Source organism: Hippocampus bargibanti, linkage group LG06 (genome assembly GCF_051943395.1).
Source record: "Hippocampus bargibanti isolate YZ-2025 linkage group LG06, ASM5194339v1, whole genome shotgun sequence".
In the NCBI taxonomy this organism is placed as follows: domain Eukaryota; kingdom Metazoa; phylum Chordata; class Actinopteri; order Syngnathiformes; family Syngnathidae; genus Hippocampus; species Hippocampus bargibanti.
Window position 1 is genome coordinate 26,261,260 of NC_142739.1, and position 16,471 is coordinate 26,277,730.

Sequence of the window (16,471 nt, forward strand, 5' to 3'; positions counted from 1 at the left end):
GTAGTAATAGTAGGAGTCGTAGTAGTCGTAGTAGTATCGTAGTAGTATCCAGCTGGCTACATATTAGCTAAATAGCTATCTAGCCATTACCTATCTATTCTTCTTCTTATTATTATTATTAGTAGTAGTAGTAGTAGTCGTAGTAGTAGTAGCCATAGTAGTAATAGTAGTAGTCGTAGTAGTAATAGTAGGAGTCGTAGTAGTATCCAGCTGGCTATATATTAGCTAAATAGCTATCTAGCCATGAGCTATCTATTTTTATTATTATTATTATTAGTAGTAGTTGTAGTAGTAGTAGTAGTAGCCATAGTAGTAATAGTAGTAGTCGTAGTAGTATCCAGCTGGCTATATATTAGCTAAATAGCTATCTAGCCATTAGCTATCTATTATTATTATTATTATTATTAGTAGTAGTAGTAGTCGTAGTAGTAATAGTAGGAGTCGTAGTAGTATCCAGCTGGCTATATATTAGCTAAATAGCTATCTAGCTATTAGCTATCTATTTTTATTATTGACGGAGGATTTCACATTTTTCAAGGGCGCACGTGTCCGTCTCGTGACGTCGGCGAGCTGTATGTAATTGGGCCGCAGCAGCGGCGCAGGGCAAGGGACCACGTAACCTTACCTTATAACCCACCCCGCGTCATCCACCTGGCCCACGATTCTTGTCTAAACGTGGAGCTCAGGTTCAATAAACGCCTTGGCCCACTTTCAGCTGTCACAGCGGTGTAATAAACAAATAAACATAAAGAAATAAATAACAAAAAATACATAGGCGAATAAATAAATAAACAAAAAAAACAAATACGTGAATAAATGAACGAATGAATAAATAAATAAACAAAGAACAAATAAATAAGTACATAAATAAATAAATACATAAAAAAGAAAAAAACAAACAGAATAAATGAATTAATTGATTAAATAAATTTAAAAATGAACACAAAAACAATTACACGGGTAATTAAGCAAATTAATAAATTAATAAATAAATAAATATAAAATAGACAATCAAATATAAATAAATAATTATATAAGTAACAAAACACAAAAATAAATAAGCAGATAAATAAATGAACAAATAAATAAATAACCCAATAAATAAATAAATCAACAGTTGAATAAATGAACAAATAAATAAATGAACAAATAAATAAATGAACAAAAATCAAATAAATAAATACATAACTGAATAAATAAATACATAAGCAAATAAATAAATGAACAAATGAATAAATAACAGAATAAATAAATACATAACAAAAAAATACATAGGCGAATAAATAAATAAACAAAAAAACAAATAGGTGAATAAATGAACGAATGAATAAATAAATAAACAAAGAACAAATAAATAAATACATAAATACATAAATGTAAATAAATACATAAAAAAGAAAAAAAACAAACAGAATAAAAGAATTAATTGATTAAATACATTTAAAAATGAACACAAAAACAATTACACGGGTAATTAAGCAAATTAATAAATTAATAAATACATATAAAATAGACAATCAAATATAAATAAATAAAGTAAAAAACACAAAAATAAATAAGCAGATAAATAAATGAACAAATAAATAAATAACCGAATAAATAAATAAATGAATACATAAATACATAAATAAATGAACAAATAAATAAATGAACAAATAAATAAATGCACAAATAATCAAATAAATAAATACATAACCGAATAAATAAATACATAAGCGAATAAATAAATAAATAAACAAATGAATAAATAAATGAATAAATAACAGAATAAATAAATAAATAAATAAGCAGATAAATTAATGAACAAATAAATAACTAAATAAGTGAATAAATAAATAAATAAATAAATAAATAAATAAAAAGTAAATAAATAAATATCAAAAAAGGTAAATAACACAATGATAAATAAATAAATAAACATAAATATATATGTCTGTAAAAAAAACGCAAAAATCAATAAGTGGATACATAAATGAATACATAAATAAATAAGCAGATACATAAATAAACGAATACATACATACATTTTAGTGATGTTTAATTTCAAACAAATGCCTCCAATAAATAGAAACCGCCAGGCACAATGTTTTAAAAAATACCCCCCCCCCCCATCCTTAAAATTGATGCCCAATATCAAATGAATATCTCTTTGAACCCCCCCAAAAAGAGGTGAATTTGGAATGGGAGCACATTCACATGCTGGGACGTTTGGGCCCTGGAGGAGGCTGTGGGGGTCCTTGTATGGACGTCATGGCAGCAGAGGTCCCTCTGAGAGGGGATGATTTAGTGCCTCCAGCAAAGTGGGTCATTGTGATGAAATGTAGCAGAGCACGCAACGAGCCACACAAAAAGATGCCCCTCTCGGGTAGGGTGAGGGTGAAGAGGGCTGCTGCCAACGTCTTCCCATAAATTACCTTCTTATGTAATCAAGCTCTTGACATCAAAATGAAGCGTTTAATGCGCCGCTAATGATGACATTTTCAAGTGGCTGGATTGGGATTATGACTTCTACTGGGCGTATTTTACAAAGATTCCACCGCATATTGCTATATTTTACGTTTTAAGACCGGCGCTGAATATTACGGAAGTCTTGTTTTTGAGTTGGTGACGAGTCCGTACGTGACGTCACTGAAGGAACTCCCCTGACCGAAAAAAAAGCAGTCCTGTAGCAGTCCTTCCATCATGTCAATGCATTTTGCTGTGCTTGTTTGGTCTGAAAACGTCATGTTGCACCAAAAAGAGGCAGAAGAGGGCGACCAAGCTCCATATAAGGAATTTATCAGCCTGTGGAAACGGGTTGATTAATTCCTCACAGGGAGCTTGGTCGCCTCTTTTCTGGGACGCTACATTGCAGTCCAGATGGCTCAAAATGACACGGAAGGACTTCTTTAATCAATTGCAAACATGTATGCTTTCCTCTTCAGAACTATTTTAATCATATTAATAACTGGATGTGGAACAAGAAAGCATATTCTCCAAATCTGAAGCCAATGTTTTGATTCTCCAGCAATGCAAGACGTCTTGGCGTGACGTCACGAACTGGGGGCGGGACTTTCTGAAAATGCCCAATTCGCAGCTCAATTTTTGGCAGATTTTGGACACTTTAAGTCATTTTTATTGGTGTTTTGCATTTGACTAAAAATATCATACTGCGTGTTTTGGGTATTTTAGATGCTATACAACGTTTTTCTGATGTCAGTTAAGGAACAAAAAAGTGACGTTGGTTGTCCTTTAAGTGGAAGGGAGAATAAATCGTTGGAATAATTATTTTGTTGTCAGTATTTACGGGAGAGTGCCAGTGTGTGTTGTGTCGTGGAACAAGTGTGTGTCTGTGCGAGTGTAACCTTGTGTGTGGGTGTCCCGTATATAAAGCATTGTGCTATTCACATTTGGCTGTAAACAGCTATCATTATGTAATAGGCCGACTGGCGAAGAAATTGAAGCGGAGAATGGAATGGGATTGTTGGGGGGGGGGGGGTGAAGAGAGTGTTTGGGGGTGATGGGGGTCACAAAAGGGTTAGCGTATCTTGTCTGATTTAGTTTCGGTGAGAGTTGAAAGGATTTGTCTAAAGAACTCAACAGTCTCAATTTAAAAGCCATACAAAGCTCACATTCATCTCCAGAAAAGTAATTGGGAAAATAAATGTGAAACCACAAAAAAATAATAGAATAAAATTGAAAAAAAAAGGGACACACTCATTCCTCCTCCCGGCCAATACAGACACAATTTCATATATGACCAAAAAAAAAAGAGTAAAGACCTCTTCTCCAATAAATGGGATATTAAAAAAAAAAAATATTGTCATAAATGGAAAATACCCCTCCCCCGCCTCCACCCTCACCCCTACCTCCTTGTTCTCAAACAGTAAACAGCGATGTGTCTGGCTCTTCTTATCCATGTGAAATGTCCAAGATGAAGTCGGCAAAGAATGAGAATTCCAAAAAGTGTAAACACAGATCAGAAGTTTTGGCCACAAAATATTCACTGACACAAACCCAACAAAGTACAGTAAAGTCTCGTTATATCGATACTCAAGGGAGTCCGAAAAAATATCGATATAACCGGGACTATCGATATATCCGATATCGATATAACGAGACTTTACTGTACAGTGATATCTCAGTTTACGAATTTAATTGGTTACCAGAAAGTGTGTGTAAGGTGGAAAGTTTGTCTGCCAAGCATTTATTTCCCATAAGAAACCATTACGAATGAGAATAATCTGTTTCCAGCTCGCCATAAATCATAATTTTCTAATAAATAAGCATTAAAACTACACAAAATATACCTTATTTTATGTATAATAAAATTGCTATTGTCTTGTAATTAAAGAAATAAACTGTACTGGACAATAAAGTTGTTTTATTTACCTTTGTTATGGTCGTTGATTTAGTTGCCTCTTGATGATATCCGAGTGAAATTGCCTTGCTTTCTGCGATAATACCCTCACTCACACCGTCCCCTACCCGCTGTTTTTCGTTAATCGAAATCAACAAAACTTATTCAACCTCTTCTATTGCCTGAGATCGTTGCTTAGACAACTCAAAAACACCCTTAGCCACACGTAGCAATGATCGACTTAGCATACTGGTATTGGGTCATACAAACGCACACCTCGTTCGTGTTTTTCGATGATCTTCTTCTGCTCGTAATTTTTTTTTGTGTCCTCTTCGGCTTAACACTAGCCTGTGGTGGGGTCTTTTTCGGTCCCCACAAAAAAAGCAAAAGTACTCCACTCGATAACAAACCACGTCTGCACTGAGTGCACTAAAAGAAAGTGGGTGTGGAAAACTAGTCCACCAGCCACTATTCGACCTTGTGGTTTTGGTATTCTTCCGCCGAAAAACCAGCCATTATGGTGCTCCGTGTGTTTCCCGAAAACCAGTTCGTATGCCAAGATTATATTCTCGCAAATTTAATATTGGTAAGGCGAAAAGTTCGTTAGCTAAAGCGTTCATAAGCCGAGGTACCGCTGTGTAATGAAAGTAACACTGATAAGCAAAAACCACTTGCAATGGGCAAGGGATCGATACAAACAAACATTTCTTGTCAATAAAAAAATCTAACAAACTACAAACAACAACCAGCGACCAACAAACATGCTGTGTAACAAGGATACAACTAGCAAAATGTATCGACTGCATAATCAACGTCTACATGATCTGTTTGGCGACCAACGGGTGGCACTGTCGACTGCGCCTGCAGCCTCGCAGGTGCTGGTCGTTACAATCAGTGACAGTTAAAAGGAATCCCGGCACGACAATTCGTTGTCGGGTCATTGTATGCTGTATGCTGTGCATGTGTTTGTTTCACCTTGGCGGACTTTTAATCTTGGTTTTCTTTTGATACTTTGTATTTTTTCTGTTCAGATGATTTTGATATTTTAGATTTTGTTCCTGCTGACTTTATTTTAATACAATTTGTCAAACACAACCCCCTGCTCCTTCCTGCCTGCTTTCTGGGATCCGCAACCGCCATCGCCACCCTTGCAAAACGTGACACTTGACTGACAGTAACTAAACCGTCGAGTAGTTTTACTTGATTTTAGTTTGATGACACAGTGAAATATTTATCCTGACACACATACAAATTATTAATTGATGCATTGAGTTTCGAGTTTGGTTACGAGGGAGAGAGAGAGGGAGGGGTCGGAAGTGTGGGTGGAGTGTTGGGTTGTTGGAACTGGGTTGGGGGTGGGTTTCTCTCTGGCAGAACGGTGGCCCCCGGCACACAAGCGCTTTCGTGCTAGGACTACTCCAATGCCACTCGGTTGACCCAATTCCTGTAAAGATAGTCAAAAAATGTGTGTGTTTGGGGTGTGGGGGGCGTGAGGGTGGGGGCTAGTCATGTCACCTGATAATCACATGTGCGCAGCTGTGATCAATCGATAAACTGTTTCACTCCACAGTGACGAATCACAGTTGATGAATGACAGAGCGGTTGACAAATTTTTAACAGTGGGGGGATTACACCCCCCCCCCACCACCACCACCAACCCCAAGGCAATATAGTCACACGCTAACATTGACCGAACACAATATTTGTTTACTTTTTAAATGAGCAACTTAAATTTCCAGACACTTATTATTATTATTATTGTAAAACTACTTCGCAGATTTTCATTTATCGCGGGTGGTCCTGGTCCCATTAACTGCGAGAAACGAGGGATAACTATATAATTCTGTGTATTTTACAAATTGGCGGTTTATCTCCTTGAATATTCAATACACATATTCTTGTTAACAACGTACAAATACTACGTACAAATGTTGTATTTATAATAACTTTATCCACTTTCATTACAGTCCATTCATCACAATCAAGACACGCTTGTGGTTGAATGGACCGCAAGATATAAATAATGGAGTGTCATTTCGTTTTGGATGTTACTAGAGGGCGACCAAACGTCATCTTCCGATATACCCTGAAGTAACCGCGCGAAGAAGAAAAAAAGTAGCAGTAGTAGAAGAAGAAGAGTGAACTACTTCCTCTTCCGGGTTGCAAGACAACAACGTTGTGTGAACGGTTCCATCCGCGGCAACCCGACTAAAAGTTGTGTCAAAAACTTCGAGCTCCGTGGTGTGAGAAACGTCTCAAAACCTACACGAGTCGTTTTATTTTCACCACGCCGCTATCCTCATATCCGACCAGGAATCAAAGAAGATATTGTGAGGTAACTAAGCGGCTCATTTCCCTCCCGTGGACCATTGTGTGCTAACACTGCTAATGTTAGCATTTAGCCAGCCACTTTTCGCGGGTTGATTGACTGGACAGCATTTTCAGTCAAGCTCGTCTCATTTTTATTCGTCTTGTTTTCTTCACATATTAGCCACCGATTTGGCTAGTATATAAAGTTGCTTGTTGAGCGGTAAAAGTACGACTGAATACCGCTGCTGTTAATATGATTTTGTGTGTACAATACAATACAATTTGAATTCTAACAACAACAGAAGCTTGATCATGTGTTTAAATTAAATACAATGTTTGCAGGCGAGAGGATGTCTCTTAAACAGGAGGTGGAGGAGATAAGGCCATGGGTGGAGCGTACCGTGAAGAAGATGCTGGGCTTTACGGAGCCCACTGTGGTCACCGTGGCTTTGCAGTGCGTGGGGAAAGGTCTGGACAAAAGGAAAACCACAGGTACATTTTTGGGCAGCGGATTTATTAAGGCCCTGTAGTGGTTGAAAAACATGTTCAGTTTCAGTTGTGGATTCACACTCGATTCCTCTTTAGACCAGTTGCTCCCTTTCCTGGACGAGTCAGCTGGGAATTTTGTCGAACGTCTTTTCGAAGCGTTGGAAGAAAGCCGTGGTTCCCGAAGCAACAAAGGAAATGGAGAAAAGACCCGCAAGCGAGAGCTGAAGGTATACAAGGACCATATAAATGCAAATGTTATGAATGACTTCGTCCGCCAGCAGACAGAAAACGTTTCGGGGTGTTTTTCAGGACGTGTTTGGTGACGACGGCGACACAGGCGGAGCGAAAGTTGTCGTCGCGCCAGCCGCCGCTACCGACGGCGGTACGGTGCCTAAACGCAAACGAGTGCCTCGCTTTCAGGAGGTGGAGGAGCCGGAGGTCAATCTCGGATTGACGTCGGAGAGCCCGGGCATGCTCAGTAAAATGCAGGTACATCTTCGCCGCAAAGAGGATTTGAGATGGAGGACTCACGTAGTATTGATTACATTTTTTGGGTTGGGTCCGTCAAACAGATTAAACAGATGATGGAAGAAGCCACAAAGCAGATCGAACAGCGAAGGAAGCAACTGAACATTCCAGCTCCTGCTCAGGTATTTACAGGTCTGAAAACTGATCATTCCGAGTGAAAACCGTTAACATTTGGCTGCTCTCAATCTAGCAGACACAAATGGAATCTCCCATGTCGCGTCTCCTGGGCCAAGCCGGCATGGGTGGCGGCTCAATTATGCCCTCGCAGGCCGCAAGCTTCATGAACGACGCCATCGAGAAGGCTCGCAAAGTGGCCGAGGAGCAGGCGCGCCTGCAGTCCCAAATGACGGTGAAACCCAACATCCTGGGGATGTTGGGGAACTCCATCCCTCATAATTTTATGGCTCTGGCTAACCTTCACGCCATGGGAATCGCCCCACCGTGAGTCTGGGATAAAGCGGCGGAAAAAATTGTTTTGGATGCCCGTTAGCTCGAAGTTTATTTTTTTTCTTCTGTGCGCCTCTCCAGGAGAGTGGAAGTGAAGGAAGTTAATAAACCGACGCCACTTATCCTGGATGACAAGGGCAGGACGGTGGATGCCACCGGGAAAGAGATCGAGTTGACGCATCGTATGCCAACGCTCAAAGGTAACTCCATTTAAAAGCCCCCTTACAAGGACTCCCAGATTTAGAAATTACCGTATTTTCCAGTGTATAATGCGCACCGAAAAGCCTTCATTTTCTTCAAAAGATGACCCGTCGCCTTCTATGTGCTCTTCGGCTGCTTTAATGCGCTTGCATTTAAACGTTTCTGAACCGCATCAGCCTATTATCAATCCCGCTACTTGATTGTCATTGAGGGCAGCCAATCAGATGACTGGATCAGCACTCGCGCGCAGAAATCGGTGCTCAGTGGTAAATACTAAGTCGATCGCAATCGACCAAGGGCCAGCAGATTGGTCCCAAGTGGCCTGCGAATGGTGGGAGGAGGAAATTGGGGGTAAAAACATTTGTGTGTTTGTGTTTTTAGGTTTCATTTATGTTCGGGAGCTGTTGTGCTCGTCGTGCATGCGAATGGACGTGCACGACGTTGTGCGTGCAATGGTCGTGCGCGTGCGTGTGTGTGTGGCTCTTTGCAGTAACATACTTTTTAAAATGGCTCCTCATCTCTGACTGGTTGGCCACCCCTGAAGTAGTGCGTAACCTCAGCCTCTAATGTAGCGCCTTATAATGTGGTGTGCCTTGTATTTGGAAAAATTATATATATTTTAGATATTAAATTTGGAAAACTTTTTTCATTCATTCATTTCATTATCATCCGGTGCGCCTTTATATAGAAAAAAAAAAAAAGAAAATACACAATTCATTGTGGGTGCGCGCCTTATACTCCGCTGTGCCATATGCACTGGAAAATACGGTAACTCATTCACTGCCACATGATGTCCAAAAAATGTGTCCACTCCAGTGCCAGGGTTTTTGTCATTTTCACTCAAATTGCAGGCTCCACAGAATATTGAGTTTTAAGGCAACATAAACATTCAAGTCAGTGTAAGAAATCTTTGACTCTTCTTTCTTCTGGAAAAAAAAAGAGTTAATTCCTAAGTTATATGGGTCTGGAGTTATCTGCAGTGAAAATGGGGGCGGCAGTACAAAATACAATACATATTGATTTATATAGCGCTTCAACAACAGCTGAAGCTGTATCAAAGCACTAACATGGACAAAAAGAGCAAGGCTGACCCCTCGTGGGAGGGAAAAACACTGACATGTCTGACCAGCGCTTTATCGGCACCCCCGCAAGAAAAAACAAAACCCAAACAAATTCGGCAATGGCGTTCCACGTCATGCTTTTCAATCCCCGAATAAATTTGGGAATGGCAGAGAATGAGTTACCTGGATTTTACTCTCTCAATTTTGTTAAACACGTATTTATTGATGGGACCTTTCTTTCCCTTTTGTGTCCAGCCAACATTCGGGCGGTGAAGCGGGAGCAGTTCCGTCAGCAACTCAAAGAAAAGCCCGGCGACGAATTAGAATCCACGTCCTATTTTGACAATCGCGTAACGATCGTGGCGCCACAGCGGACGCGCAAAACCTTCAAGTTCCACGAGCAGGGTCGGTTTGAGAAGATCGCTCAGAGAATTAGAACAAAGGTCAGAGTTCACGCCACTTTGCGAAGCCCTTCTAGACTCTGTTTTTTTTTTTTTTTTTTTTTCAAAATAACAATTGATTTGTTCCGGCAGGCCCAGTTGGAAAGGCTACAGAACGAGATTTCCCAAGCTGCCAAGAAGACCGGGATCCACGCGTCCACCAAGTTGGCTCTGATTGCGCCTAGGAAGGACATCGGAGACAGCGACGTGCCCAACATCGAATGGTGGGATTCCTTCATCTTGCCCACCAACATTGAGATGTGAGTGCTGATGACAAAAGTGATGTATTCAAACACACACACACACAGATTTTTCCTGCGGGGTGCCAATAAAGCGCTGGTCAGACCTCTGGCAATGTTTTTCCCGTCCACAAGGGGGCAGCATTTGCCTTTTGTCCATGTTAGCCCTTTCTTAGAGCTTCAACTGTTTTTAAAGCACTATATAAATCAATATGTATTGTATAGTATTTTGTACAGCCGCCCCAATTTCAAACTCAGATAACTCCAGAACCATATAACTTAGGAATTAACTTTTTTTTGATGAAAGTAGAAAGTCAAAGGTTTAAAAGGCTGTATTGAATGTTTCGCATATTTGACAGTAAAGCTGATTTTGACATACATAGTCCCACAACTCAATATTCTGTGGGTTCTGCAATTTGAGTGAAAATGACAAAAACCCTGGCACTGGAGTGGACACATTTTTGCATATTGTCTGGCAATGAGTTAATGTTCTCCCCTCAACCTCTCCCTTTTATTTTTTGGTACACCTTAAAGAAAGCCAGAAACGAAACTTGATGAAGTGGTGCTTTTCGGGGTGACCAATTTAGTGGAACATCCTGCTCAAATCAGCCCACCTGGTAAGTGACTCTCCTCTTTTATTTTTGATTTACGTAGCCTCGCTGTTCTAATCCTCAAGGACTAAACCGGTTACAGTGTTTGTGTACGTGCGTGTGCTTTTTTTTGCGCGCCGCCAGTTGACAAGGACAAGCCGGTCACGCTGGGCGTGTACTTGACCAAGAAAGAACAGAAAAAGCTACGGCGACAAACTCGAAGGGAAGGACAAAAAGAAGTACAGGAAAAGGTTCGTCTCGGATTGATGCCTCCACCGGAACCCAAAGGTCAGAAACGCGGCTGCCAAAATCAACAACCAGTCCACACGGCTAACGCGCGCCGTGTTTATTATTTTTTTTTTTTTTGCAGTTCGCATCTCCAACCTGATGAGAGTATTGGGAACCGAAGCGGTTCAAGATCCCACTAAAGTGGAAGCCCACGTCAGAGCGCAGATGGCCAAAAGACAAAAGTCAGTCGGTCGTCCATCACGCCGCTCATGGTTTCATCTAATGCCCCTCCCCCCCCATCGTTTGACGTGTACGTTGACCTTTTGCGCAGAGCCCACGAGGAGGCCAACGCGGCGCGGAAGCTCACGGCTGAGCAGCGTAAAGAAAAGAAGGTGAAGAAGCTGAAAGAAGATCTCAGCAACGGAGTTCACATCACGGTGTACAGGTTGGTCCCCAACGCATAGCGTACGAGGGAATCGGATCTTCCGCAACTCCGAAAACGCCATCTTCTCTTGCCGCGCAGGATCCGGAATTTGCAAAATCCAGCGAAGAAGTTCAAAGTGGAAGCCAATGCAAATCAGCTCTATTTGACTGGCACTGTCGTTCTCCATAAAGATGTCAACTTGGTGGTGGTGGAAGGAGGTGAGAAAATAACAAAAATCAACAAAAGCAAACAATTAGGTCTTTGACTAAATAAATCAATCAATAAATAAACACAAACAAATAAGGACAGGTTGGTCCCAAGCGCATACCAAAAAGATGCATCCTACTGGTCCCTCACTGCAGTAATGTTTTCTCCCGAAAGAGTAAAAGTGATTGACAACTTTGTCAATCACACAGGTTTGCTTGCAACGAAATGGTGGACATTTGGAACATATCTTGGGAACGCCATAAATTGACTAAAAATTGACAGAAATAGCTGAATCTGTGGTGAATGGTCTTCCATTAACTGAATAAAGTGTGGTTGTAATTTGAAATAAATAGCCTTTTAATCAAAGCCACAATTATTTTTTTTATGGGTACGCATCTTTTTAGATCACCTATACATAGGTACATAAGTAAATGAGTGAGTGAGTAAATAAGTGAGTGAATAACTACGCTACTAAATACGTTAGTAAATGAAGAAGTAAAGTAAACAAATAAAGACGTAAATTAAGACGTAAGTAAATTATGAAATAAATTAAGTAGTAAATAAAGAAGTAAGTAAATAAACACATAAGAAAATAAGTAAATAAAAAGGCACACACGTAATTAAGGAAATAAGTAAGTAAATAATTTAGTAAATAAAGAAGTAAACAAATCAGTATGTAAATAAATACATGAGGAAATAAGTAAATAAATAAGTAGGTAAGTAAATAAATAGCGAAGTAAATAAATACATAAGAAAACAAAAAAAGAACAAAAAACAAAAAAGAAAGTAAATAAGTAAATAAACACGAGAAAATAAGTAACTAAAAAGGCACATACGTAATTAAGGAAATATGTAAGTAAATAATTTAGTAAATAAAGAATGTAAATAAATACATGAGAAAATAAGTACAGTAAAGTCTCGTTATATCGATATCGGATATATCGATAGTCCCGGTTATATCGATACTATTTCTATGCACGCACTGAGAAAATTACATGCAAACAGGGTCGGATATATCGATAGTCCCGGTTATATCGATATTTTTTCGGACTCCCTTGAATATCGATATAACGAGACTTTACTGTACATAAATAAGCAAATAAATAAGTAGCTAAGTAAATAAATAGCTATGTAAATAAATAGCTAAGTAAATAAATACATAAGAAAACAAGTAAATAAAGAAGTAAGTAAAGAACTTAATAAACACATAAGAAAATAAGTAAATAAAAAGGCACATACGTAATTAAGGAAATAAGTAAGTAAATAATTTAGTAAGTAAAGAAGTAAATAAATCAGTATGTAAATAAATACATAAGAAAATAAGTAAATAAATAGCTATGTAAATAAATAGCTAAGTAAATAAATACATAAGAAAACAGGTAACTAAATAAATAAGTAGGTAAGTAAATAAATACATAACAAAATAAGTAAGTGAGTAAATACATAGGTAAGTAAATAAATAGGTAAGTCAATAAATAAGTAAGGGAATAAATAAGTAAATAAATACATATGTAAATAGGTAAGTAAGTAAATAAGTAAATAAGTATGTAAATGATTAGGTAAGTAAATAAGTAGGTAAGTAAACAACTAAGTAAATAGCTCCGATAATTTAGGTTTCAGGAGGATTCCTAGATTTATTCCTCAGATTTTGTCTGCACTTTAAATCGGTCATTAATCTGTTTTTAAAAAATGGCGTGAGGACAGATAGCAATTTGGAGAGTAAAGGCGTTTATGGAGTTGGTTCAGATTTTGACGGACTCTTTCCCATCGCAGGTCCCAAATCTCAAAAGAAGTTCAAGAAGCTGATGATGCACAGAATCAAATGGCAGGAACACAACTCCAAACGAGACGGTGAGACACTGCGTCATCTCGTTCGTGACGATATTTCCGGCTGCTCACGTTTCTGATTTTACGTACAGATCCGGATGGCGACGACGACACGAGGAGGAACAACAAATGCTGGTTGATTTGGGAGGTGAGTATCGCAACCTCGTCTCCAGATGCAACTCAATTGAGATTTTAGTGCTGCTTTGTGACAGTCGGACATTGAATCTTCATCCAGGGCACAGCAAAAGAACGCTCTTTTGGGGATATCAAGTTCAAACAGTGCCCTACGGAAAACATGGCCAGGGAACACTTCAAAAAACACGGCACAGAACATTACTGGGATCTGGCTCTTAGTAAGAGTGTGCTGGACGGTCCCGACGAGTGAAGACCTTAACGCTAATGCTTCAGTTTACCACCTCAAAACAATACCTCCTTCCCTGGGATTTAACATCTTGATCTACTGACCGATCGACGTGGACTTGGGACAATAGAAGAAGCTTTTATGGATATTTCTTGCAGGACACACAAAGTGACATGTTGAATACTCGAAAAACGACGATCAATCAAGCCTTTTGTGGAACATATGGCAGATTACACGTGCGTGTGTGTGATTGCGTTGTGGTATGTATGCCGTTTTTTTTTTTGTAGGTTATTCTTTGAGATTATACTGTGATATAAATCACGAAACCACACTTTTCTTTTGCGATAGACCACCGGAGTGTATCGAGTTAAATTGTCAATAAAAGTCTATCCCTTCAAAGAATGGTGAATTCTCATCAAGACTAATACCGTAATTTCCGGACTACAGAGCGCATCTGATTATAATAATAATAATAGTAATAATAATAGTAATAATTATTATAATAATAATAATTATAATATTAATAGTAATATAATATTAATATTAATAATAATATTAACACTAATACTACTAATACTAATAATACTACTAATAATACTAATACTAATTATAGAAAGAAGAAAGACCAATACATTTCATTTATAAGCGCCTTTCAAAACTCTCAAGGTCACTTTACAGTCACAGGATAAAGTCAAAATTCATAAAAGTTTTTCTGTGGGTGAGCAGCGGCCGCCACACGCACTAGCGTTTACTCAACCTGGAATAACTCAAATAGATAGAAAGCTAGCTATCTAGCTAATATAGGGCTAGGTAGATAGCTAATAGCTAGCTATCTGGATACCCAGATAGCTAATGGATAGCTAGCTAGCTAATAGGTAGCTAATAGATAATAATCATGGATGTCCTTTAAACATTTCAAGGGCAACAAAACTGCCCGATAGATGTTAAAACATGCCCTTTTGGCTGAAGGGATTCCCATTGTATGCTAACATTCAGCTAACGGAGGTGAGGTGATTGTTTGACAGTTCGCTTCATTTGAGAACAAAAAAAAAAACTCAATATATATATATATTTTTTTTTTATATTTTTTTTGGGGGGGGGAATTAATTGTTCACGATGCTTCCTGTTTCACTCATTCTGTGCCAATCATGAATTTATTCTGGAATTGAAAATATGACGTAGTTCGGGTGTTGTTTTTTTCTTGCTTGGGTGCTGATAAAGCGCTGGTCAGACCTCTGGTACTGTTTTTTTTCCACAAGGGAGCAGCATTTGCCTTTTGTTCGCGCTTTGTTACAACTTCAGCTATTGTTTAAGGGCTATATAAATCAATATGTATGTATTGTATTTTGGACAGCCACCCCCATTTTAAGCTCAGATAACTCCAGAACCATCTAATTTAGGAATTAACTTTTTTTTTCCTGGTGAAAAAAGAAAGACTAAGGTTTCTTACGCCGTATTGAATGTTTATGTAGTCCTAAAACTCTATATTCTGTGATTGAAAATGACAAAAACCAGCCTCACCCAGTACATTTTTAAAGGACAAACCATTTTGTACATACATAAACCGCACCCGACTAGAAACCGCATGTTTAAAAAGAAAGACGGGACACAGAAAATATTTTTTTCTTATAAGTTTTAATAATATACCTGAATTTTTCTTTCAAAACGGTGCCTGTTACGCGGCAGCAATACAACATACATTACGGTAGTAACACAGCCCGAAAAGGGCTGTTAAAAATACGTGCCGGTACAAGTGAGACAAGGCAGCAACACGTTAGCACTCACTAACAGGTATGGGTACAAAACATAGCAAGTCACTGGGACACGGAATAAATACGTTAGCAAAAGTTGCTCTTTGCATTCGGCCAGTTTTGGTAAACGATTTCTCGCCGCTGGTTATCCAAGCCTACGATTCAACTCGGAGGGTCATTTAAATACACGACTGACACGCGTAGTTACCGTAGTTACATGAATTTGCGTCTTCCTCGGCATATATATTCACCATGTCTCACTCATACCTATAGTACTTGAGCGCCCTATGGCGGCCGTTATAAAAATACACAAAATGGCCGCATCACAACCCGCACGGTTGAAAGCTTGTGACAAAAGTCGCTGTTTATAGTCTGGAAATTGCTGTAAGTAAAAAAACTGCTGCATGCTCAAGATTTTCTTTACAGCAACGCAACAAGTAAAAATTCTCATTGTGTATACTAATGGAAAAATAATATTTGGGCTATGGTTCAGTCAACAGGATTTAAATAATCCATAATAGGCACTGTGCCTTTAAATATATTTTTTCAGAACTAAAATAAAGGAATAGTGGAAGTGAAAAAGTTGAAAATGTGGCCTGTCGTGTTTGCTAAACGAAGATCAGATTTCATCTGTGTACAATACTGTACATCGTCATATCGACATGACGAGAACGGTTTTCGCGGGGATTGTCATCAGAAGTGTATGATTGGGTGATGGGCTCGTAACGCTGCAATATGATTCGTCCCCGAATTTTAGTTGGACACGCCCTGTATCCATGCGGAAACGGTAACCTGCCGTTGAGACGGCAAAAGAATTTCAAACATAAAAATCATAAAGTTTGTCAATCAAATATTAAATTACATGTACTTAGGTTCAAGCAGTATATGTAAAAACTCCACCCACTTCCATTCATACCTTGGAGCAGGATACAGCAGCCTATCATAACGTAGTGGCGCATGTCCAACAACCAATTAAATTTAGGGAAAAGGATCCCAGCAACCAATTATATAGGAGCAATACAAATCCAG

At 38.7% G+C, this 16,471-nt stretch overlaps 1 protein-coding gene across 2 annotated transcripts; it reads left to right on the forward strand.

The window, feature by feature from the left end:
- Positions 1 to 6,486: 6,486 nt before the first annotated feature.
- On the forward strand, positions 6,487 to 14,103 carry prpf3 (PRP3 pre-mRNA processing factor 3 homolog (yeast)). Of its 2 annotated transcripts, none has more exons than XM_088998472.1 (17): positions 6,487 to 6,674; positions 6,992 to 7,141; positions 7,235 to 7,365; positions 7,448 to 7,627; positions 7,711 to 7,788; positions 7,860 to 8,107; positions 8,195 to 8,313; positions 9,631 to 9,818; positions 9,909 to 10,075; positions 10,589 to 10,671; positions 10,789 to 10,932; positions 11,015 to 11,114; positions 11,204 to 11,317; positions 11,396 to 11,514; positions 13,277 to 13,354; positions 13,423 to 13,478; positions 13,566 to 14,103. In XM_088998472.1, the coding sequence occupies exons 2-17, from the start codon at positions 7,000 to 7,002 to the stop codon at positions 13,713 to 13,715; spliced, it is 2,097 nt and encodes a 698-aa protein (XP_088854598.1). In that variant the 5' UTR covers positions 6,487 to 6,674; positions 6,992 to 6,999; the 3' UTR covers positions 13,716 to 14,103. The 2 variants fall into 2 exon arrangements, with proteins under 2 accessions (XP_088854598.1, XP_088854597.1); XM_088998471.1 differs by having other exon boundaries at positions 7,857 to 8,107; positions 13,566 to 14,102.
- Positions 14,104 to 16,471: the final 2,368 nt, after the last annotated feature.